The sequence below is a fragment of the Marmota flaviventris genome, chromosome 15, assembly GCF_047511675.1.
Source record: "Marmota flaviventris isolate mMarFla1 chromosome 15, mMarFla1.hap1, whole genome shotgun sequence".
Taxonomy (NCBI): domain Eukaryota; kingdom Metazoa; phylum Chordata; class Mammalia; order Rodentia; family Sciuridae; genus Marmota; species Marmota flaviventris.
This window is the reverse complement of record NC_092512.1, coordinates 3,440,619-3,466,002: the sequence shown is the minus strand read 5'-3', so window position 1 is coordinate 3,466,002 and position 25,384 is coordinate 3,440,619. Positions and strand designations below refer to the sequence as shown.

Genomic DNA, 25,384 nt, shown 5'->3' with positions numbered 1-25,384 from the left:
ATAACAAGCACTTGCAGAGCATGTACATTTTATTGGTATTGTAAGTGCTCTGGAGACGACTTAAAATACTGTACGAGGGAGGATGAGGGACTCGAGCTTCTACAGAGAATGCGGGTGTGTGTGTGTCCTGGAACCAATCCCCCGCAGATACTGAGGGACAACTGTATTGTGTGCTCCTTTATAGAGGCCAGGACTGGAGGTCACGATGGTAAAGAAGGCACTAAAACTACACATGCTCCAAACCAAACCACTGCCAAGTTTGCTCGGCTCCCGGCAGAGTAAGGAACCCATCTTTCTTCCACCCATTCCACCTCACATCAGCAAGTGCTCGTGGCTGTTGTCCCAATCAGATCTCAATTCCTACCACTACCCATGACCCCTCCACCAGGCTCTTAAAGACCTCCCCAGCACAAGTCCGTGGGGTCAGCGCGCCCTGCCCTTCCGTCCGGCTGGGTGGGCCGCAGGGAGCTGGCCTCCTAGCGCTTGCCTGGGGGGACCTGGTGTCTCCGTTTCCACCCTTACGCTCCCGCCCGTTCACAACCAGTAGCCAAAGGGATCTTTTCAAAACCTAAGACTCGGCCCACCGATTCTTCTTCCTCGGCGACCCGCTGTTCCTAAACACAGTGCACCCGGCGCGGCTCCGGCTCCCCACTGTGGGCTCCCTAGGCCTCCCTGGGCGGCAAGTCCCGGCGGGCCTCAGGGCCTCTGCACCTGTTTCCTGGGAAAGCGTTTCTCTTTCCTGTCACCCTAGTGCTCGCTGGCTCACCGATACATGCCTTCGTCTTCCTTCAGGTGCTGCCTACCACAAACGAGCACATGTGCACATGCGCCGTCCTCACTTGACCACGTGGCCGGGAGGTGTCGCCTCCCGCCGCACCCCAGGACGGCGTTCAGGACGGCGCGGTGGCTCTGCGCAGGCGCGGTGCATCACGAGCCGCCCGCTCCGACTACAACTCCCAGAGACTACAACTCCCAGCGGGCAGCGGGGCGCTGGCTCGCGCAGGCCGCCGTGTTGGGCGGCAGCGGAAAGATGGCGGACGTGGCCGTGGGCAAGGACAAGTGCGGGGAGCAGCGGCTCGTGTCGCTGCCCCTGTCCCGCATCCGGGTCATCATGAAGAGCTCCCCCGAGGTGTCCAGCATCAACCAGGAAGCACTGGTGCTCACGGCCAAAGCCACGGTGAGGCGGAGTGAGGGGCGGGCGCCCTTAACCGTCCGCCCCGCTGGGCCCCACGGCACTTCCGGGTCTCCTGCGGCCTCGGTCTCTCGCACCCCGCTTCCTGCCCTCGCCAGCGCGCGCTCCAGCGCCCGAGCTGTCCCGCCATTCCTTGCGTGCCCTCACCACGCCCCCGGCCCTCCTGCTCGCCGCACCCCCTTCCGGTCCCATCGTGCCCTGCGCTCCTGCCGTCCCTCCCCCGCCGCGCCCTGCGTTCCCGCGCCCTCCACCGTTCCCCCGTCCCTGCGTGCCTAGAGTTGAACGTGCGGACCGTCGCGGGTGTCCACCACCTCTTGTCCCGGCCGCAAAGACTTGGGTCAGAGGCAGCCCCCAAGGCTCTCCTTGTCCACGCCTAGGCGAGAGGGTCGGATCGGCGACGTGTGCGGCCCCCCCGCCCCTCCTGGGCCCTGAGCGACTTGTGTCGACGAGCGCGGACCACAGCCTTCCCGTTCCCAGGCTGGGTCGCGTTTAAGTCACACGGCTAATTGCTTCAACTTTCTTAGGCGGCTTCCAGCCCCACTAACTCAGTGCGTGGTGTTTGGCGGTGAAGGTGGGCTGGGGGCGAGGAAGCGGAGGTCGGGGTTTTCCCCGTCGTGCCAGAGCTGTGCGTTTTTAGAGCCCAGCAAAATAGACATCCCTGGGTGTTCTTGTGAGGTGGCTCTCAAGATCTCCAGACATCAGAGGCCTGGGTGCTCGGCCCCTGGTAGGAAACTGTGTGGTACTCACATAAAAACAATCACCTCCTTCTGTATACTTTGAAACCTGTAAACCACAGGGCAACTGCGATTGCATGTTCCCGTGAGATCTTGGGACTTTCATGTCTTCCTGTTCAGTTTCATGGTTAGTAATAAGGAACTTAGTTATGCAGTCACCTCTGTAATTTATTACTAACTGGACTGATGGATTAAAGTCTGACCTTTGAGGAAAAAGGTCTCAGGTTGTTGATTTAAGGTGGCTTGAGGATTGTGGGTTAGTTCCCAACATAAAAGAGGTGTTTGGGCCACACAGGATATGTCTATTTTTAGCTCCGAGTGTTTGATTCTATCTTTGCACAAGGGATTCAAATAGGAAGATAAAAATGTGTTCCTAATGCACAACTGTAAGAATGGAATCCTAACTAGAACGTTATGCTACATGTATGTATATCAAAATACACTATGCTCTCATGTATATCTAAAAAGTACAACAAAACGGTGTTTATAGATGGGCATGGTGGCACTCACCTATAATCCCAGGTACTCCCAAAGCTGAAGCAGGAGAATGGCAAGTTCAAGACCAGCCTGGGCAGTTCATTCAGACCCTTTCTCAAAAAGGATTAGGAGTATCAGTGTAGACCTTTGCTTGTGCAAGGCCCAGGCATTCCTAAATTGGATTAGTGTTTTTTTTGGCTGTTTTGGGAATTGAACCCAGAGCCACCTGCATGCTAGACAAGCACTCCACCCTATATAGAGTTTTTGAGTAGTCTTTTGCTACCTATTTTTACTGAAGAGATTGAGGCAGGAAGGTTGCGAGTTCAAAGCCAGCCTCAACAATGACAAGGCGCTAAGCAACTCAGTGAGACCCTGTCTCTAAATAAAATACAAAATAGGGCTGGGATGTGACTCAGTGGTCTAATGTCCCTGAGTTCAATCCCCAGTACACCCCACCCCCCACCAGAATAAAGAAAGTCCTATGATTTTAAAAGCACACTTTGACCATTTCATTTTATTTTAGGAGCTCTTTGTTCAGTACCTAGCCACCTATTCCTACAGACATGGCAGTGGAAAAGAAAAGAAAGCACTGACTTACAATGACTTAGCGAATACTGCAGAGGAATCGGACACTTTTCAGTTTCTTGCAGGTACTTAATCTCTGAAACATCTGGTTAAAGAATCCCTAATCTTTTGTTGTTGTTTTAACCCTGGTTCTGCTTGCAGTGAATTAGATCCTTTGCTGCTTTCTTCACGAGCCACAGTTTATTATGATCTGGCACAGGGAGATATTTCTAGTCCTTTATGTTTGAAGACTACACATTTTTTAAAAAAATATTTTTTAGTTATGCATGGACACAATATCTTTATTTTGTTTATTCATTTTTGTGTGGTGCTGAGGATCGAACCCAGTGCCTGACATGTGTGAGGCAAGCATTCTGCCACTGAGCCACAACCCCAGCCCCCTAAAGACTACACATGTTTGTTGCGAAATTTGTTTGTCCACCTAGAACAGTAATGAAGTCAATAAATGGGGAAGATGGTTTGCTGGGTGGACCCTCAACCCCTGCCACTGAAAGGAAACTCAAAACCAGAAACTAATGCTTGCTTCTATGGAAGAGGCCCTAGCTAAAAAAAAAGCTCGAGTCTGCCCTTGGTCTAGCCTTGCCCATCTCAGGTAGGTTGGGCAGGGTTGCTCACAAAACCAGCACATAGAAACAGCATGGTTTACCTGGGCACGGTGGCACACACCTGTAATTCCAGAGCCTCCAGAGGCTGAGACAGTAGGATCTTGAGTTCAAAGCCAGCCTCTCAGCAAAAGCCAGGCACTAAGGAACTAAGTGAGACCCTGTCTCTAAGTATACAAAATAGGGTTGGGGATGTGGCTCAGGGGTTGAGCGTCCTGATCCAATCCCCAGTTACTGCTCCCCCCTACCAAAAGAAAAAAGAAAAACAGCATGGTTTGCTGCTGGTGGAGTGGGAGCAGGTCTGTAGCATTGCTAGTTTCCCTGATGATTTATTTCATCTTGTTTTGGAAACTGTTCCAGAGGTCAAAATAGGAACCAGTTTCTTTGATTTCAGTTTGTACTATTCATAGTTTATCATAACCAGTTGCTGATGTCAGCTTTATGTTTTTAAGATATATTACCAAAGAAGATTTTAGCTAGTAAGTACCTGAAAATGCTTAAAGAGAAGAAGGAGGAGGATGAGGACGATGAAGGAAGTGACGATGATGAAGCGGAGTCCTAGACCAAGGAAGAAGGCTTCTAGAAATCACCTGGCCAGGACCCTCCTTGGTGACCCTCTTGCTCTGAAGCAATCAAATCACCATGTGGCTTTGGTTTCCCTTTCCAGAAATTTCCAGTACAGCATATTCCTTCATGACTAAAACTGATCATCTCCTGCATCTACACCATGAAGAGCTGAAGGGAAAATAGTGCAACTGCGGTCTGACAGGCCACCCTGCAGCTGAAACCACTGTCCTTTCCTTTGAACTTGCAGACAGATTCTGACAAGCTTCTGGATTAGCTGTGGATTTATGATTTATATTCTGAAATTCTTATAACAACTGGATTTAGTTTCAGCTAAATATGTAGTTTATAGTCATATGCTTCCTTTCAGTTATGTATTTTTATAAAATTTGACTATTCAAATTTTATTTTTTTATTGTAAAGAAATATACTTTTTCTTTTCTATTAAGGTCTGTACATATTTTTACAGTAATGTGCTTTGTGGAACTAGTTTTAGGACTCATTTGTTCTAATCCTTTGCTTACTACCTGAAAGTTTTGTAAAATTTAAAAGCAAGCATTTCTTTGTGGGGCTGTGGCTCATCAGTGGGATTGATTCCCAGAACCAAAAAACAAAAACCCACTTTTATTCCCAAAGGTAAACTCCCAGATTATCAAATGAAATGCAGAAATACTGCCTCTGCCTTGGTATACTGTCCTTATAACCTACATCCAGTAAAATCGCCCTTTTTGGGTTCAAGTGTATGAATTTTGACAAATGTATGGTTTGGGGGATTTTATTTAAGACAGGGTCTCATGTTGGCCAGGCTGGCCTTGAACTAGCAGCTGGAACTGTGGGCACCTACCACTGTACCAGCCACAAATGCAGATTTGTAGCCAGTCAATACACAGGATAGTTCCATCACCCAAAGGCTTACCCTGTGCTGCCTATAGTTGGTCTATCCCCTACCCTCTGTACCCTCTGGCAACAACTGACATTTCTGTGCCCCCCCCCCCCCCGCCCTTTTTTTGGTACCAAGGGCACTCAACTGCTGAGCCACATCCCCAGCCCTGTTTTTATATTTTATTTAGAGACAGGTCTCACTGAGTTGCTCTGCACCTAGTTGTTGAGGCAGGCTTTGAACTTTCAATCCTTCTACCTCAGCCTCCTGAGCCACTGGGATTACAGGCATGTGCCACCACACCCAGCTCCTCATGTTTTAAGTATTTAGAAATCCACTTCTGTCGAGTAACCATCAGAGTTAGGACACAACACTTCTGTCACCCTCTGGACATTGCCCTCCTGGTCAATCCACCACTTTACCCTTGCAGCCTCTGAGCTGTTCCCAGTTGAAAACTTTCTGGAAAGGGCCGAATACAAATATTTTAAGCTTTCTGGTCTATATAATCTCTGTAGCCACTGCTCAGCTCTGTTATTATAGTAGGAAAGCAGCCATAGATAATATGTTAAATGGAAAATAATGACTATTTCTGGACCCTGAAATATGAATTTTCTGTAAATTTTCACATGTCATGAAATATTTGGATTTTCTTTAACCAGTTAAAAATGTAGGCTGGGGGGGCTGGGGTTGTGGCTCAGCAGTAGCACGCTTGCCTAGAATGCATGAGGCACTGGGTTCAATTCTCAGCACCACATACAAATAAGTGAAAATAAAAGTCCATCAACAACTAAAAAAAATTAAAAAAAAAAAAAAAAATGTAGGCTGGGTGTGGTGGCACATGCCTGTAATCTCCATAGCTCCAGAAGTCGAGGCAGGAGGATTCTGAGTTCAAAGCCAGCCTCAGCAACTTAGTGAGGCCCTCAGTAACTCAGTGAGACCCTGTGTCTAAATGAAACACAAAAACAGGCAGGAGATGTGGCTCAGTGGTTAAGCACCCCTGGATTCATTCCCCGGTACCAAAAAGTAAATAATTACTTTACATACTATATAAAAGGTTTCCTCCTCATCTCTACAGCCTCCTTCCTCCTATCAAAGTAATTTCATGAAGATTAACACCTTTTTTGTCATTAGTGGAAATGGAATTGAAATCCCAGACTAGATTTTTCGTTGAACCATGCAGCTTAAGAAGTAGCGTTTCCAAAATGGGGAAGGTTCTCAGTTTAACATTTAAGGCCCATGAGACTGATCTCACTCTGTTGTAGAACTTTTCTCCATTGACTTTCATTTCCTGCTGATACAGGCTACTTATCCAAATAGAGCAAAAATGTCCACATGCAAGGAGTTCTTTGGAATCTTTTCCTAATTCATTTAACATTAACCGTCATGCACTGCTTTTACATTTAGGTCACTCCAATCAGATCGTGACTGCCTCTAGCCATTCAATAAATGACAGTGAACAAGAGATTTTAATAGGTCAGGCCATAGTAAGTATATTATAGATTGTGGGGCGCCGCCCTGAAGGCCCCACACCTTCCAGTCCTGAAGCAGAAGGCTCTGACCAATCACTACATTTCTTACAGCTCAGTAAGACGGGTCTTCAGGTGTGTCACTCTGAGATTGAGTTTTACTCACCTGTCCCTTGTAACCCTGCCCCTTCTGACCTTTTTTGGATAGAACTTTCCAAATAATAAGAGTCCCCCCAATAAAAGCCCACTTCCAAACGTGCTCACTCTCGCCAGCCTCTTTCTCTTGCTCTCCCTTTTGGGGAGCTTGAGGCCGAGAGTAGAGAAGCTGTCCTGAAGCTTGTGTAAAGGTAATTTGTGTTTGTTTTATTTGGTGTCCCTGCAAACTCACTCAAGCGATCTCAAGTTCAGCTGCCTGTGCAGGTCGGGGCCGCAGAGATCTCTTATCAGTTTGAGTATTCTTTGGATTTTGACTAACATGTTCCAGGGCTGGTGGGCACAAAGGTATTTTGTGGCTTTCTTCTTTTGGGTGGTACTGGGATTGAACCAAGGGGTGTTCCACTACTGGGCTATGCCGCCAGGCCATTTTGAGACAGGATCTGACTAAGTTGTCCATGCTAGACTTGAACTTGTGATCCTCCTGCCACAATCTCCCAAGTTGCTGGGGTTACAGGTATATACCACCATGCACAGATGTAGTTTTTTTTACATTTAAGTAGTAGTAGTACAGGGTTCTAGATACGTTAAGAAATCTCTACATCGACTTTGTTAAAAAAAATAAATAAATAGAAAAGAAAAAGGAGACCAGAATGTCAAAAGTAATAATTAATTCAATAATGGATTATGGTAACTTAAATGACAAGACATGGATGGCCTGTGGGCTGGGGCCTGGGCTCAGAGGTGGAGCACTTGTCTGGTACATGTAAAGCCCTGGATTTGATCCTCAGCACGACATAAAAAAAGGTCTAAAATAAAGTCTACCCACAACTAAAAAACAAACAAACAAAAAAAGCCCACAAACCCAGTGGCCTGCTTTAGCAAAGCATATATCCTAGGGATTTCCAGCTGTTGGCTTTCTTAATCCAATCCTCTTTTCCTTTCCTAGCACCACCTATTCTTCAGTATAGATAGAAGAAGTCAGAAACAGCCCAGAATGAGACCACCAGGAATTTCAGCGCAGCACGGAGGTGTGTGAACAGCCAGGGTGAGGGGTAAAGGGACTTACCAGTAAGAAACAAGGACAGTTTGGGCCCCTTCACTTTGTCCTTCCTCCCTGGCTGCTGGTGTGGGACCACGTAGGTCTCCTGCATGCTGCGTTCACCCTCAGTCCTGTCCCGCTCGTCCCTAGACTCAGGTCCTCAGGTAATGCTTGGCTCTGTTGAGTCCATTTTTTAAGGAAGAGCCCCCACAAGCTGTGTAAGAGGGCTCTGGACTTCCTCCCTCAAGGCCTGCTTCGACCTTGGAAATCAGATTCAGCACCTGTGCGCATGGCAGCACCCAAAGACAGACTTCGTGAGTAATTGGAGATTGTTGGAAGAGGCAGCTGTAAATACGAGGAATTTTATTTAATTTTTGCTGACATACTATGAGGCAAAACAAAATCGACACCATACAAAATAACTTTATAAAATATCATTCACATCATATTTTATCAGATTTACAGCATTCTGTGCATGTTAGGGGTTATGTAAGGAGGTGAAAAAACACTATGCCAAACTTTTAATATTAGTTTATATACACACAGTAAGAAACAAAACAAGTAACTGTTAGGTTTTCCATGAATTTATTGCAAAAATAGTGCAAACTACTTAACCTAGTAAGCTGTAAAAACAAACTTGAAAGGACCCAGCTAAGCTTAAACACAACAGGTGCTCAGTGTCTCAGCATTTAGCTTTCTTCACCAGTTTGTCTTGTCCATCCAGACCACCCCCACCAGTTCAGCCTGGGGTGAGTGCAGGGGAATGAAGAAAGGCGCAGGCTGGCTCCTCAGAGGCCAGGCCGACCGGCTGCTGCCACCAGCAGCACTGTAGGGTCACGCACTTACCCAATGGCGACTCTGTGAGGTCTGTGTTGAAAAACTAAAATGCCATGGTTTTCAACTTTGAGCTTAGAAATAAGGTCTCCAGCCTCTGATGACATGGAGAAGGGAATCGAGAGCAGCATGAACAGAAAGGATCCGCCACATTGCTGTCTGCCATGAACGTCGCACCCTTTCCTCAGGAGTGTCTGGGTACGGTACTCTAATGCAGGGCAACCTCTGAATCAGACATTGCAGTACGTTAAAAAGGGATATACTATACCTCGACAAGAGAAACTTTGAATTTTCTTTCAACAGTCTATTGGGGTCCAAAAAGCACTTATCTAAACAAAATAACCAAAGCAAGACAAAATGCTACATGTAAAAGCTAAAGAAATAAAATGCAGCATATGCAGGTTCTTTTTCTTGAGGTACCTATATAGATTTTAATCACCCCCCCACCCCCGCCCCAAAGTACTCTTGTTAGGGGAAAACAAAATGCTTCCTGGCGAGCCAATTGTAGGGCATTTATTATTACCGAGAAAGTGCAACAACTCTGATCTTTATATGCAGCATACTAAAGGATGATTTACTCTTTATAAAATATAGCTTATGTATCAACCTGATGGAAGTTAAAAAATTAAAAAACATTTAAGCTAGAATTATTATCTTTTTTTTTTTTGAGGTCCTACAGCAAAAAGCCTCCCAAATCAACTTTCAAAGTTTTGCCACTAAGGAATGTTGGTTCTCTTGTAAAATTCAGAGATCTCCTTAAAATAGTAAAACTATATACTACAGGAAAGATCCCTAACTTTTATTTCTTATTGTTATAAAATCAAATTCTTAAGACTCCAAAATATTGTGTTACCTCCAAAGAATTAAAAAAGATTGCCATAGTAGGAAAAGTCTAGAATTGTAAACTGCCAAATATAAAAGTGGAAAGTCATCGATCTCCTATCTGATTTTCTTACTCATCAGGAAGCCTTCCTAACTTTGGAAACCTGCCTCCAGACAGCTGTGAGCCCACCCTTCCTCTGCTCCTGGTCATCAGCACCTGCACTGGGTGGGCCAGGAGATGGACCAGCAGCAGTCCATCTGCTGCTCATGAAGAAGCTCTTAGAGAATTCGCCAGAGGAAGAGGGGCATGAATGGCTACACAGCGATGAAGAAAGTACTTATGTTTTTTTTTTTTTTTTTTTGGCCGCCCCTTCATTGGCACAGAAAATGAAGTGATAGCTTTAAATATATGCATAGAAGAATTTGGAATTTTTTAAATGGTAAATTTGCTTTTTTTTTTCCCCCTTCCACAAGAGGGTAGTTGGGATTCTGATGTACTGCAGCAGTTGGCTGGGAATCTATCAAATTCCATGGCCAATTGGGCTCTTCTCCCCATCTGCAATGTAATTCTATACTGATTTTTCAAATGCATTAGGGTTCAACATAAAAGGCACAAAATAAATAAAAATATTATTAAATAAACGGAAACTGTGATTTCAAGTTTCATGTGGAGTCAACATCTCACTGTTTGGTTACTTTTTCCAATTTAATTTGACAGACTTAGTAATAGCACCCAACTGTTTAACTGAGGTAGATCCACATTGTAAAGAAAGCTGGGTCCCCTCCATTTTATCTCTAAATTGAAGATGCTTTTACAAAACATAAATCCGTTTCAATCGTATGCAGAAGCAATGACAGGTGGCACTACCTGAAGAAAGCTTATAGAACATGAGCAGGTTTGCAAGTAAGACCTACACCCAAATCGTACTCTCCAGTAGTATAAATAAATCTCAGACTGGAGGGGAAAAAAATCAAACATTTAAAAAACAACCCTGAAAAAGTCTCTAGACTTTCAGAACAGGTCTTTTGGACTGACTGCCACAGAAATGAACAACGGTCCATTTTCATCAAACAAGGACAATAGCTAAGCCAGACCAGAGAGAATGCAGGGATGGGTTAGGGTGGGGTGGGGAGGGCGGTAATTACTAGATGCTTCCCTTTTTAACTTCAGAGAAAAACATTTGTTTATTTATGATATAGTGTATTGATTGGAACAGTTTAAACTCACTCTGCCTATTATTTTTGCATACTCTGAATCTCACAAATTTAGTATCTAATTAAGGCTTAATTTAAAGTGGCATTACCGCCTAGCATCACGCAAACACTGGACACCCTCATGACACACAGAATGGTATCAAACCAAAGATAATGACATGAAGCCTCAGACTGGATTTAGCAGGTACTATAATTTTATAATTAATTATACAATCCATGTAGCAAATGAAAAATTATACAGAGAGGCCGACGTATATAAATAATGGTGTTTATACAGGAACTGTCAATTTACAAAACAGCACTGCATGGTTTCCATATTGCAAGCACAAGACATCTTCACGCAGATCCACCGTGCAGGAACGACCGAGTCCAGGACAATACATGGAGTACTACCTGAAGTGAGGCCCTTTAGCTGCTCGACTTCTTAGAAAACAGTAAACTTCAAATGGTCATAATACATTTTGATTCAAAATGTCTTCTAAAATGTGTTACTATTGGGTAAAATTAAGAAGGGGCAAGATCCATCATGGGACTTTTGAATTCATTTTTGGTTCTTTTTCAATTATTTTATAAAAATAAAATAAAACTAGAAAAATTGATAAAACTAAGGGCTAAAGCCCCTCAATACATATTAGGCAAGTGATCTTGAAGTGTACCGGAGGTAAGGAAAGTCTGGATTTAGATACTACATTCTCTGCTTATATTTAATGAGCTCTTAGCCACTTTGCTGCACAGAAACTTACAATTATTCTCTTAAAACTTTTTTAAAAATAAAAAACTCACTTGCCTCTACAGTTATAAAACATGAATTCATACCTTTAACAACTATTAAAATCCACTATCAAACTCAGGACTTGAATTTCAGTTTAATGCTAAACTACATACTTTAGAATCTTAGTCACATGGGTCTATTTGGCTTTGAAGAGGAACCAGAATTGTTAATGAATCACCCTCTCTGCAGCCAGTGACTCTGCCAAGGGAAAGGCCTTTTCCATATATTTAAAAAATAAACACGATGGATTCTGTCTCCAACCAAAACCAACAAGGTCATCCCTTGACAGGGAGGGGTGGTTTTCAATTAGACCACTGACCAAGAAGCTGCTCAATACCTGGCTTGGAAAAGCTAGAGATGAAACTGCTCGTGGAAGCGGAGCCCTCTGTGCACAGCTCAGGTGACACCAGGCCCAAGTAAATGGTGTCCCCGAAAGTCACAAAACAGCAACAACAAGATAAGAACAGAAGGACTGAAAAGCACCTTACGTCTGAGGACGTCACACACATTCACAAACACATGATTCCAACTCCTGTTTCAACAATCTACTTCCATTACAACAGATATTCTTGCTGAGTCACTAAGGGAACAAAACCATCAGGCTTTGCTGATGGTCACGGTCAAGGCCTGACTAAGAGGTGGTCACACCAGTCTCCTAAAACCGCAGCCGAAGTGTGCTCCTCAGGGCGTAGGAGACGCTGGGGATGGGATGGCACCAGCAGCACCCGTGGGCCACCTGCAGTGGTAGCCAGCCCACATCAGGTTGTAGCCTGGGGCTGAGGGTGGCAGCGCAGTAGCTGACTTGTCGGATGGCTCAGGCTTGCTCCCACTACAAACACAGCCCCAACATCACTCCAAAAGGACACTGAGAACCAGACTTCAAAGGCACAGAGTCTGGGACTGAGTTTCCAGACACGGGTAGAGATCGGAGGAAGACCTGGGGCCACCTGCCTCTTGGGTGGGGGCCTGCCCCACTCCGCCCTTCAGACTGTTCTCACAATCTCCCGGGTGCCAAGGAGCCTTGGTCCTGTGCACACAGCTGGCTCTGCCGGGCAGCCTGCATCACACCCCTGCCCGCTGCCGATGGGTGGCGCAGGTGTTCTTGGGATCAACTCACTGGTTTTAAGGACCTTGAAATTACAGAAAGAATGAGAAGAGTTAATATTTGGTGTTTCAGCTTTAACTCAGAACTATCTAAATCCAAGGAGGTTTTAAATAGGAGATAATCCAGCCTCCTTTCACTGCCCCCACTAAAAGGGAGAGGGACAATGTGAGGATTTAACCCCCAGTCACACCACCAAGGGCTCTAGAGACCTAACATATCTGAATTTCTCACCGTAACCAATAAGAAAAGTGTCAGCAAAAGCACCAGTGGTCCTCAGTGCCTTCCTTCAGAATAAGCTTTCCCCCACACCTGGAGTGGGAGAAGCCACCTCTGCCTCCTGGAGTCACGTGCAGAGGCAGGCAGACAGATCCAAGTGCAGCGGGGGCTGGGGCTGTGCATTTCTCTCAAATGCCCTGCACTGGACTCTGGCTAAAAACCCAAGGCCAACACAGAGGAGTCAAGCAGCCAAGGAGGCCAGTCAGGGACGTCACTGGCACCCAACCTAAACACCCATGCTTCCTGGGGTAGAGAACAGTGTGAGGGCAGGATCCAAACATTCTTAGACTGTGAAGGACACTTAGCTCTTTCAGAATCGAAGCACCCCAGATGGCCCGAACCCCATCCCACCCCAACCACAGTGTTACAGGCAGCTTCTCCAGGGAATGATGTATCAGGCCACTCAGGGCCAAAGCCACAGGAAGCACAGAGCCATCTCCACACCAGACACACACAGTGGTGAACCTGTCACCTGTCCCTCAAGAATTCCAAATCCAACCAATGGAGGAGGGGCTTTGGAGTGACTGCAAAGCTCCAGAGACCAGAGACCATGAGGAACCTATAGAAAGAAGCGAGGCAGGCCAGGGACGCGACAGACCCACAGTGCAGGGCGTGGGGACGACATTGCCGAGAGCAGAGTGGGTCCTCACTTGAGGGCTACTCAGAGGAACTGGCGCTCTGGGGCCAGACTTCCCGCAAGACAGCATGTTATAATCCCCAGGGTGGCCGGCAGGACCTTCCACTCGAGCTATGGTCTTCTCAAAAGGACCCTGGGTTGGAACAGATCATTTTACTCTTAACCCTTAGTTCCTTTATAAATAGGGAGTGACAGAAATTCAGGATCCTGCCCTCTTCTGAAACTCTGCAACTATCTCAAAAGTGTCTCTTAAAAGAGAGCCGGTGTTAAAGCACCTTGGTGACTTTAGAGAGTGAGACTGGAGAGGAGAGCAGGCGGCGGGGGTGGGGTGGGGGGGTGGGGTAGCCATTGTTTACCCATTTATAAGCAAGCAGAAAAAACAAGCGCTGCTTCCCTTCAACAGGAAAGCACAGGAGGCAGGACAGAGCACCCCCGGCTCCATCGCGCGTGCCCTGCAGGTGCTCCTCACGGCCTGGCAGAAGGCACTCCAACTGCGCAGGGAAGCCCTTCATTCCCTTTACACCTGGCCTCCCAGAGCACTAGACCCTCGCAGCTGGACAGCGCTGAGAAGTCCCTGGTCCACTGCCACAGCAGAGGATGGGGGGCTGCCCTGGTCACAGTATGGCACACACGTTTTCAAGCCAGAACTGAACAGAGAGATGTTCCAAATTCAGTTTACTCAGGCAACATTTTGGCTATTTTCAGTGTGGATAGCTACACTTAAGAGTAAATAAGAATCTACTGAGATTTCAGAGGTAGCTTTTTATCTGTATCTGTTTTAACTAAAAGGTATTTAGAAACCACCTTCTGTTAGTGACTTGGCTAAGCCAATACATTCACTTGAGACAATAAAATGGCAGGACACATCCACAGAAGCAAAGTGGGGGCAACATGATGGCACTGATGTGACACACACACACACACACACACACACGCACACACGCACACGCATGCACGCACGCACGCACGCATGACCCGTTTGGGTTTGAAAGCTCCTTTCTGTATCTGATACTGGGAAGCCTGACCACAGACACAGTTATACATGGCGGCTGGAACATGTCCCTTGCATCCAGCAGAACACAATGTATGAGCAAGCACTGGGCTTCGGGTGTCTCTCTGGCATTAATAGATACAGCCACAAATGACAGTCTGACATGACAGTGACCTTGTGGCTTTAAACAGACAGCTGGCCAAAGAGATACAAGAGAGGCCCCTGTGGTCTGCTAATATGGGCCATGCAGATGCTTCTGCCCAAACTGTCAAAGGCTGGATGGAACAACAAAGAAGTACTTTGGGGAGCCATGACAAACAACAAAAAACTGAACAGACCAAGAAGTGTCCCAAAGGTTTACAGTCAGTCCTCTTAAGTTTGACTCTGCAGCCATCAGGAAAGCAGACGGAAACTTCCTGTCAGAGACACGAGAAAAGGAGGCTTGTCTGTCCTTCATGAATGGTCAAGACACGAGGCTAACGAGCAGGAAGCAGGGCAGAGGCCAGTCTGCACCACCCTGACACACAACACTGAGACATGAAGCGGCGTCACTGAAGCCAAGCAGCGTCCATCCTGTCTTCACATCATTTCTGCTACTACGAGTCTATTTACAATCATTTCAAACAAGTACAGCAGATGCAAAGTTGGACACAATAAAAAGAAGTTGTCAAAAAATCAGTGCAATTACTTGAGCTGAAAAATTTTCCTTACAAAAGCGTCAACATGCATGTAACAGGGACACCCCCCGTGACAGAGTCACATGTGCACTGTGTCCACATGGAAACACGTCACAGCAATGAGACTGCTGGCATGGCAGCTGGAGAAGGGAGGGCTTGAAGTATAAATAAAACATGTGCATTCTGCAGGGGAGGCCTGTGAACACTGACGAGGATCTGTTTCTACTTATTATACATTCCTTTTCTCATGAGCACAGAGATGAGTCAAAGAGAGGTCACAGGGGAGCTTCTTATGGCTTGTCGGGGCCACTGGGATTGTCCACTGTCTAATTAGGTCAACGTCTAAAGCACCTCCTAATGGAGCTGCCATAGGTGCAGGAGAATGCCCGTGAAGTCCCTTGGACCTGCCTGCCAGACCAGAGCCGTACTGAAAGGCCCACCCAGTTCCCGGGGCCCCTGCAACAAGCTGAGTGCTACCACGACCCTGGGCAGCCAGGAGCGGCCACCAACCCCCAGAGGCCCCTGACCCTCTGGTGTCCCACTGCATGGCACATGGCTGGTGTGCCCTTGACATATTGTATCAAATATATAATTTGACTGAAAAACTGCCTTGTAAAAATAAAATTTAAACCACCCGGCAGATCAATGTGAAAGCACACTGCTGCGTATATTAAAAAAACAATTCATCCAGAAAAACTACATTTGTGGCTTTCAAAAATAAAATCATCCAGCAACCTTGAAGGTAAACATTAGGTCATTTATAAAAGTTGGGGAAAATCATTTCTACCATATCAGGTACCATGCACTGGAATACCCACATCAGCCAAATCAAACCAGAGCAGAAAGGAAAAAAATAAAAAATAAATAGCAATATTTGCATTTAACAACAATAAAAACAACATACAACAACAATAAAACTCCCCCAATCCCGAATCCCGCTGCAGGAACTGAACCTAAATGTTTTTTCTAATGAGCTCTCAGTAATGGGGCAAGCAGGGCCCAGGGCACCAGCTTGCTCCCTGCGGGCAGCCACGCCTGCCCTGGGGAGGGGGGTGGGGGCAGGCAGGAGGAGGCCTGGAGCCTCCGGCCAGGGCCACCTGGTGATATGGAGAAGACCAAGCAGACCCCAGAATGGATGCCAGAAAGTGTGTACACAGACTTCTCCATAGGAAAACCAGGCCAAGAGCAAGCAACCCCTTTCTAAAAGCACAGACACACCCAGTCATACAAAATTTTTCTGAGCGAGGAATCTGAGCTCACAACAACCAAGTGACAGGATGGTGGTATCTTTGCTAATGTCACAGGGGGCTCTCCTTTAAATGGTCTCCTGGGCCTTGCATCACTTAGTATCACAGGGAGGAGCTGCTGAGCATGAGAGAGGGTGGTAAATGGGAGTTCACTAATGGTTTTAAAAAAGTGAGTATTTTAAAGTATACTAGGAAGAGTCCCAGGAAGAATCATTATTAATTGGCAGGCCTCTTCTAAAGAGATAAATCCCAGTTTTCCTTTTAGATGAATCCAGATTTCTACATTGTCATCTTCACATTCAGTTTGCTTAAAGCAAGGCACACCTTACTTAACAGTGGGGTGGGGACAAAGCCAGCGACTGAGTGGTCAGCCCTCAAATTTGAACATAAGCATAGGAGCCCCAGGGGGAAGGAGCCACCTGGGGAGCCAGCTTCCTTGGGCACGAGTGTGGGCAGAGGCGGAGGGGCACCACTCCTGGCTTCCACGTGAACGGGGTTGGACTCACGCTACTTACTGCACTGCCTCAAAACTTATGCTGATAATGGGGTTATTAAACAATTATTTACCTGAGAAATTGTGACTACAGCCATTTAAATTCTGAATCATCTGACACGTACAAGATATGCAGCTGACAAATGGGGACATTTGGTCTGTTAATGCTTTTAGTTTTAAAAGTTTTACAAAACAAGCAGAGGGTTATAAAAAGTACCCTTCTTCAAAGAAAACTTATCCTTCAAAGTGATCAAAACAAGACTAAACTAAAATACAACAAAACCAGGTCTGATTTCCTGCCAGCCTGTACTTTCTCACACCTCCTGGCTTTGCTGAGCAGGCCTTCCCTGCAGGTGCCCTGGGCGGACGTCCTCAGAAGGCCTCCCCCTCCCCAGCTACTCCAGAGCTGGCAAGTGATACCTTAAAAAATGCAGATGCCCAGCCACTCCCCAGAACCTGATTCAGGTTGTTTGTTTGTAGACAGCTCAGAATCTGCATTTGAACCAGACCTGCCCTTCTCTGACACCCAGATCCTGTTGCAGAGGGTAGAGAAACACCTTTGGGAAACAAGGTTCCAAATGGCTCTAAGAATGGCTGAAACTAAATTTCAGATTCTAAAAATTTACTAGCCAAAACATTCCCTCTTCAGCTTCAGTATGCCTGGTGAGCTCAGCTCAGTGTATCTGTGTCCTTCTGGAAGCAGGAAAAGTGCCACTTGCCAATAAGACAACAGGCAGCTGTAGTGCTTCTTAGAGCGGAGGCTGCTGTCACTTAAAAAGATTAAAAAAAGATACAGCAAGAAAAGACTAATGTCATTAGTAAGAGACCCACATGCACACATAGACACCCCCCCACTGAGTACTCATCTTCACCGACCACAGCCACCTGTCACTGCCGCCAGCCCAGGCCCAGGGTCAGGATGCTCTGCCAGGGGCTCACCAACACTCCTACCACCTCTGGAGTGAAGGACAGGAACAGGTGGGTGCCTACCTCAGCATGAGGCACCACCTTTGGGACCCTCACTCCACCGCAGTGCCAGAGGTAACGTCACATAGGGATGGGGAAGGGACATCGGCAGGGAGAGGGGAAACCTGCAGAGCACAAAGCAGCACAGGGGAGGCTTGTCCCCTTCCTTAAGGTCTACATGGAGCATGGGCATGATTCTCAGATTGCACACGAGGACAACAGGCCCATTCAGCACAAATAGCCACATCTGCTGTTACCTTTAAGCTGTCTGTGGCGTCACTCTTAGTGCAATGGTTTCTAGATTGGCAAACCCACATCTGGGGCCCTGGATGCAAATCCCAACAGAGCGTTCTGTGTCCTCTGCTGGCATCTCCATGGGCGATCCTCCCAGGGCAGGTTCCACTGCCCTGACTGCAGCCAGGAGAGAGCTACCGGCAGCAGCTTTCTGTCTGTCTCAGTGCATAGATCCTATGAAACTCGCCTAACAAGACTGCACGCAGGGAGAAGTGCACTCTGATACATGAACTTGTTTCCCAGCGATGGAAGAATAAATAAACTCCATTTGTGCTTCATCGGCTGAGCAACACATGGGGAGGAGGCAGAGGGAGGGTGGCGAGTGACTGGTGGACACGCCGTCCCTCCCGGAGGTACAAGCCACACAGTCCACACTGGGGGCAGATGGCTGTTACACAAAGTCAGTTGCATATTCCTGTACTTAAGCACTAAGAGCCACAAGAGGTGGCCTGTCTCCAGGCTCCAACACTCCTGATATGCAAAACAGGTCACAAGAAGCACCCCGTAGTCAACAAAAGGGAAAACAGCATCTACCTATCACATTAATACTGCAAACCAGATATATATATTCTTCTCTTACATTAAAGACATAACAGTGAAAAAGGATTGTACTGTATTTCTCACCACAGACCCGTATTCTTTAGAAACTTTGGAAAATAAACGTCACAGTCCTATAGGACAAATCTTATGATTAGACTGTCGGTATATTGTCTTTCTTCTCTTTTTAAATAAATTGTTATTAAAATGGCACTTATCTGCCAATCTCTCTGGACATGTCACTGCTGTAAACACACGTGGCCCTCCTTCTGCCACTGTACCTCGGCTCACACTATGGGAGGTAGGCAATGGCAGAGCAAGACACACCTGTGGATGCCGCGCACGGCCACCTGCCCTTAGGGCTGAGCTTGTGCAGCCAGGCCACAAGCACACCACGCCTCTTGGAAATCAACTTCAGTGACAACATCAGAATGTTCAAGGCTTTAAAACCACAATGTTTTGTGTTGCTTTCACTCTCAGAACATTCACAGCTAGTTTGAGCCCATCAATTTCATAGAGAATTATGTGTTAAAAACAAGTAAATTGAATGACCAAATAAATTAAAAAATGTTTTAAAGCCCTGAGTTCATAGACTGGTTTTAGGATTTTTAGGAAACACGGGGTTCTATTTTAATAAGCAGCTCATAGATTTTGGCAAACCATATTTCCTACGACAGTGGGGTCTCATACAGGTCTGCAGTTCAAAATCCAAGTTTGAAATCTGGGACGGAAGGCATTCTGGAAAATGGAGATCTGATAAAATCAATGACGTCTCATGTTGGATGCTGGCTGTCACGGAGGGCTGGGCGTCTGTTGGTCTGAGTGAGGCTGGTCTCGTGTGAATCCAACTTGGTGCACAATCGCTGGACACTAGACACGTCAAGCAAAGTACATGGTGCGCAGCGTGTCCTGATGGACCTGGACCGCCTTGGCCAGGGCCTGGTGGTCTCGCCCGTTGCTCTGCCCCGAGGTATGGCTCCCCTCAGCACTGCAGGGACACAGGAGGGAGAGAGAACAGCCTTTACTGGACAGACACCTGGGGAGGGGAGCAGTGTGCGAGGGCACACAGCTGATGAGTGGCTGCAAGGCTGCCACGTTGAGGGACCTGTGTGTTCAATGGGGCCTAGGTGGCTGCTAGGGTACCTGTCTATCAGAGGCAGTCCCTGCCCCAACGGGCACAAGACTCACCTATCGTGTTCTTTGTCTACCAGGTGGTACCTGGCCCGGAAGGCCACCAGGTGGGCATAGTAGGCTGGCGCTGGGATGGACACAGAGCGTGTGCAGCGCACGTAGGTGTGACACAGCTGGTAGGTGAGAATCTGCAGCTCGTCAGAAGAGAAACGATTGTCATCCCAGAGGACATGGTAGTGGGACGGCCTGCTTGTCCCCTGAAAGCAGATTACAGGATGAAATAAGCCAAATGCACTGTGAAATCTTCCCAAAGAACATTGCAATGATGTTAAAGACAAAAAGCGATGACTGGCCCAGGTGGGTGTGTCCAGACACGGCGACAGCAGGGTGCCGGCTCCCCGAGCCCCCCACAAGGCTCCCCCCTAGAAAGTCTCTGGGCAGACGAGAAGCCAGAGGCCTGAAAGTGAGGGTTCCCCTGTCAGGAGGGAAGCAGGGGGGTGGGGGTGGGGGGGCACACAGCAGATAGAGGAGACATCTCGGAAACAGTGTGCCTTCACAGAGAAAGCTGTGGTGGGGGACAGGACCAACGGGACAGGCCATCTGCATCAGGAACTTGCATAGAGGCCTTCACATTCTCTACCTTTATTTTGTCCTTCTTTTTCCTTTCCTCATAAACAAGTTTCAAATCTGTAAAAACAGCCTCAGTTCTTAGGTCTAGCAAATGGGCTGCAGGTGGCCACACCCCAGGCTGCAGTCCTCCACCCGAGTGGTAAAGACAGTGTGGACTGAGGCAGGTCAGCTTCTCAATGGAAATGGCACTTTGGTGGCCACATGCATGTGTCCACCCTTGGCCAGATATGGGTCTTTTCCCCGAAGGAGCCTGACAGGGTCACAGGAGATGGCAACTGCATCCCCTGGTGCCAGCACTCACCTGGAGCCTGCCCAACCAGCCAGCCCCCACGGAGGGGCTGCAAGGTCGACCAGCCAGAGCTGCCTCTTCATGTGCCCTACTGCAGCAGCTTCCTGGTGGCCGCGTGAACATTCAGGTCTCATTTTCTAGCTTGCTAAGCGCCATCCACAATATAGCCTCTACCCCCTCAAGTGCCCTGGCACTCACAGCTCCTTCTGCCTGGACCTCACTTCCTTCAAAATGGAACTCAACTGGGGAAGCCCTGGTGGCCACTCCACATGGTCTACCCTAGCACCTCTGTGGTTCTTTCCTTCCAAGTGTCTGACATGGCCACAGTCTCCTGGGTCCCAGGTTAACTACCCATCTCTCACAGCCCGAGTGTGAGCCAGGGACGGGAGGTGGGCAGACCCTTGTCCATGCCACTCCACCAGGTCCCAGGGCTGATCAGAGCACAGGAGTTGGCTGATTGTGTGATGACATTGCAAATATCCCAAACTGTGTGCACGGGGCCCTCCGTCCTCACCTGGATGCCGGCATGACTACATAGGTAGAAGTCAAACTCCGTTGGGTGGGTGATCTTCGTGTCCACAGTTGTGCCTGCTGGAATGTTCCCACTCTTCCCAACCTGCAGCAACACAAGAGCCTCATCAGACAGGACACAGGGAGTAAGGAAGATAGTCCACACAGGCTTTCTGGCCAAAGCAAATCTTTATTATTTATTTTTTGTGGTGCTGGGGATCGAACCTAGGGCCTTATGCATGCAAGGCAAGCACTTAACCAACTGAGCCCCAGCCCCGTGACAAATTTTCAAACTGCTTAATGCGTGTGTTCAGAGGAGAGTGTGAAACTCCAGCCAGTATTAATAACTAGACTCGCTCTGTTTCTTCACCCTCACATCCTATAAGCTGCACAGGTCAAGTTCAGTCTTCACTGAACCATCTACTCTAAGAGGGTTTGGCACTGTTGGTGCCACTCTGATCTGGGGGGGCCCAGGGGTACGACCAGCAACATACTGAAGCAACATGCTATCAACATCCAAGCTGGGCGAGGACCCTCTGTGCAGGCTGGTGCTCAGCACGTCCACGTAGCACTCAAGGCAGGGAAGCAAAACCCTAAAAGCTGGCCAGGGCTCCCACGAGTGGCTGGCTCCTGGCCACCACTTGCAAGAGAGCAGTGCAGCCTTAGTAACTTAGACTCTGTCTTGAAATACAAAGGGTTAGGTATGTATGTGCAAGGGCGAGAACTGAGCCCAGGCCACCTCACTCAAGACCCTGGACCCTTAACCCCAGCACAATGCCTGCATCCCCACACTTGGGATTAGCAAGCCAGCCTCAGAATATAAACTAGTCCCCCCCCCCCCCCCCATTCCTGATCTCTGACATGGTAAAAGAGTTTTCCTTGAAGGTTTGATAAATCTTACCTGCAAAACTCTCACTACACTCATAAACACACCAAGTAACTTTGTGTGTTCTGTCATACTTAAGATGATCTGTTACTGAAGGTTTGGAGAAACTTGCTTGTGAAGCTCTCTGGGCCAATACCTTAGAATAATCATATAGTGATCACATAAAGGGTCACGCTCCTATGCTTAGACAATGTCCTGTTCCTTGTGGAGTCTTACTGGATCTATTTTCAAAGAGGCAGGTTTTGATTTTAATCTCCTGTCTTGCTTCTTTACTTTGTACTTATTTTCCATTCTGGGAAGGGGGAGAGGGTGTAGGTGTTTCCAGGAATAGTTGCCTACGGAGCCTTCTTGCTTCCTGGCAACGGGGACCTGGGGACTGAGGAGAGGAAGGAGCCCAGCCCCCAAGCTCTGCAGCTCTCCCTCGACTCCTGGGTCCTGGGGTCTCTTCTTTCCATTCTGTCTTTATTCTCACTTTCTGTCATGGTTCTTGTTTTATACCCAATGCATCTAAGTCTCCAGGCTGCACTGTTTTAGCTATACCGCACAGGTTTGAAATGAAATCTTCTGGTTTTTGTTCATTTCTGAGTGCTCTGCAATTTCTATCTTCATTATATGTTTAATGCATGAGCTACTTAGCAGTAAATTGAAAGTTTCAAGTGTTCTTAAACTTCATTCCTACTGATTTGGAATTTAACTGTATAATGATCAAAACATAAGGCTTATTATACAAAACTTGAGGTATGGAAATGTGAGCGGCTCCTCTGTCCTGGTGGAAAGCCAGCTTTGTAGCCCTTCTGTGTGGCCCCAGGTGCTGTGGCAGGTCCTGTCCAGTTACGGTGCCTGGATCATCCTTTTCACTCTTGCAGTTTTCAGTTCTCATTTTTTCCCATTTCAACTTCTGATGAAATTCTGTCCGGTTTTGCTTCACTTTTTTTTTTTTTTTTTTTCCCATTCTTATATAATTTTAGGGCAGAGTACTGGGTACATTTAAGATCACAGATGCTCAATCTTGATAGTGAATTAGTCCTTTTATGAGACAAAATATCCCCTTTCCTCACTGTAACATTTACCTTTTGGTTCCTCCATTTACATCACAACATTGCTTCTTGCACTGGTGTGGCAGTAGGGCCACCAGGACTGAGCTGCAGTTAGTCTTCTTCAGCACCCAGTGCATCTAAACCACCCTGCTCTTGCCTGCTGTCACCAGTGTGAAGGCTGTGGTTCTCAGCCTGGGTCCTGCCCTCCTAGGCACTGTCTCTTTCATGTGTGGAAGATGCTCTCAGCTATTCCCAACCCATGTGAGAGCTCCTCAGGACCACCTAGCAGCACTTCCCAACAGTCCCACATGGGCCCGTGGCTGACCCCATCCTATCACACTCCACGCTTGCCCAGTCCACGGCTGTGTGTCCAACGGGTTCTCAGAATCATCTCTTTTGGTAATTTATGAGATAAATGACATTTTAAAACCGGACCTATCCCAGATCTGCGAGATTCAAGATAAAACTGCTCCCAAGGCAAAGAGAGCCATCCAGGACACTTGAGGCGGTTCCCAAGAAGCTCCTCAGAGCACAGTCTCCCCGGGCCTGGGGCAGCAGCTCTGAGTGGCTGGTAGGAGCTCTGTGAGGTGGCTCAGGACCCTGAAATGACCCACGCATATCCCCAGGGCATCACCAGGACATGCCAGGGGGGCTCACCCGCTCGTTCTTGTCAGTGCAGAAGAGCCGTGTGTGGTGCCTCTTCTGCACCACGATGAACGTAATCCCTGGCTGGTAGTCCTTTTCCAGCTTAATACAGGCCTCACGGATGGCCAGCAGCTCGTGGTGAAGGACCTGGAAGGGAGAGAGAGACAGGCAGGTTTCAGGGTCGTTCTAGGCCTCGTGCTACTCGAAGTAAACATCTTAAAAATATGTGCCACTTAAACGCCTAGAGTCAAGCCTTCCAGCTCTGCTAGCGTGTGCCTGGGCACGCAACTTCCCTTGTGACTTCCTGCTTTCATTTATACAATAGAGCTAGGGACACCCAGGTTTCATGGCTAACTGGTTTTTAAGTTAGAAAATGCATGAAAATGATGACCACAGCACTTAGAACACTCTCAGTGCTCAGTAGACGGCACTCACACCCCTCAGGGCTGAGGCACTGCAGAGGACTTACAGCACTGAGAAAGTCGGTCATTCATTAAGCTGCTGCTTTTTAAATACCTATCTAATGGAAAAGGCAATGCTTAGGAGTCAGACCAGAGTTTGAATCTGAGCTCTGCCACCAATTAGCCATGTGGAAAGCCACACATTCTGACCCCCAATCCTACCTGTAAAACTTGCATGCCCTATCTGAGTCCCGATGGGAACACGGAAAATGATGGGCACAGCCTACGAACCAGGGCACTTTGAATTTCTGTTATTTTTTAGGGTCTTGCTGTTCTGTTGAGGCTGATCTTGAACTCCTGGATTCAAGCCATCCACCTGCCTCAGCCTTGTAGCTGGGATGACAGGTATGTGCCTCTGTGCCTGGCTACACTATAGATTTTAAGCAATAATCTCAATCAAAATACTCTATTACAATGTCTCAAGAACATAAGTTCTGGGTGCAGAAAACTCAGTTGTGGGATTCTGTAAGACAGAGTGCTCAGAGCCTAGGAAGGCAGATCCCCTCTCTACATGGGCATGGCACTGTGACATGGGGGGAATGGCACTGTGACATGGGGGAAAAGGGCCAGGAGCTCAAGGGAGGGAGAAGAGTCCCTGCTGGGGGAGCCCAGGAGGTCTGTCAACACAACAGGACCCTGAGCTGTGAGGGCACAGAGGGAGCCACCAGCCAGGCTGTGCAGCAGCTCAGAAAGGCCACTTGGTCAAGAAGCAGAATCTGTTGCACCTGGAGCCTCTGAAGTGCACAAGGACAATTCCCCACCACTGAGTGGCCCCCACTGCCACCACTGCTTAACAACACACTTGCTTTGGGAGTGGAGAAACAGAAGTGCAACCAGCCCAAGCTGATGGGGAGAATCTCAGGGCCAGGACAGAGTTCTATTGCCACAGGCAGGGCACCTTGACTCAGCACTGTTGGAGGCAGAATCAGGAGAATAAGGCCACTTCCATGCCCTCGCTCACCCCTGCATGTGAGGGCTTTCTTCCCCTTCCAGACCCTCTCTTACCCACTGGGCCCACCCATCTCTGTGCACCCACGGTGCCGGGGTCATGATGTTGCAGAGCCCCTTCTGCCACATGCAGTTCTTATCCTGCTGCTGTGGTACCTACTCCAGCCTGTCTCTCACACTACAGACAGAAGGGTCACCAGATATAAGGTCTCTGTCGTGCAAAGACCTTGTTCCCCTGACAGCTCTTCATATCCTCCAAGGCAAAGTCCACACTTCTGGAAAGCAT

At 47.6% G+C, this 25,384-nt stretch overlaps 2 protein-coding genes across 3 annotated transcripts in view; one reads left to right on the top strand and one right to left on the bottom strand.

Annotated features, from left to right (window-relative positions):
* The first annotated feature begins 992 nt into the window (after nt 1–992).
* On the top strand, nt 993–4,897 carry Chrac1 (chromatin accessibility complex subunit 1). The gene is made up of 3 exons (XM_027950630.3): nt 993–1,177; nt 2,927–3,053; nt 4,043–4,897. The coding sequence occupies exons 1-3, from the start codon at nt 1,031–1,033 to the stop codon at nt 4,150–4,152; spliced, it is 384 nt and encodes a 127-aa protein (XP_027806431.1). The 5' UTR covers nt 993–1,030; the 3' UTR covers nt 4,153–4,897.
* Nucleotides 4,898–8,041: 3,144 nt separating this feature from the next.
* Ago2 (argonaute RISC catalytic component 2) overlaps nt 8,042–25,384 on the bottom strand; it is a 98,545-nt gene continuing 81,202 nt past the window's right edge. For both annotated transcript variants that reach the window (XM_071602097.1, XM_027950617.3), the window contains exons 16-19: nt 23,702–23,836; nt 21,126–21,227; nt 19,750–19,949; nt 8,042–19,549 (exon numbers count right to left, since the gene is read on the bottom strand). In XM_071602097.1, the coding sequence (XP_071458198.1) occupies nt 19,441–19,549; nt 19,750–19,949; nt 21,126–21,227; nt 23,702–23,836 (546 nt within the window). In that variant the 3' untranslated portion in view covers nt 8,042–19,440. The remainder of the gene's footprint in view (nt 19,550–19,749; nt 19,950–21,125; nt 21,228–23,701; nt 23,837–25,384) is intronic.

Coding starts and splice junctions, on each gene's coding strand:
- Chrac1 (XM_027950630.3), top strand. CDS start 1,031: ATGGCGGACGTGGCCGTGGGCAAGGACAAGTGCGGGGAGCAGCGGCTC. Junction 1,178..2,926: donor TGCTCACGGCCAAAGCCACG/GTGAGGCGGAGT, acceptor ATTTTATTTTAG/GAGCTCTTTGTTCAGTACCT. Junction 3,054..4,042: donor CACTTTTCAGTTTCTTGCAG/GTACTTAATCTC, acceptor TATGTTTTTAAG/ATATATTACCAAAGAAGATT.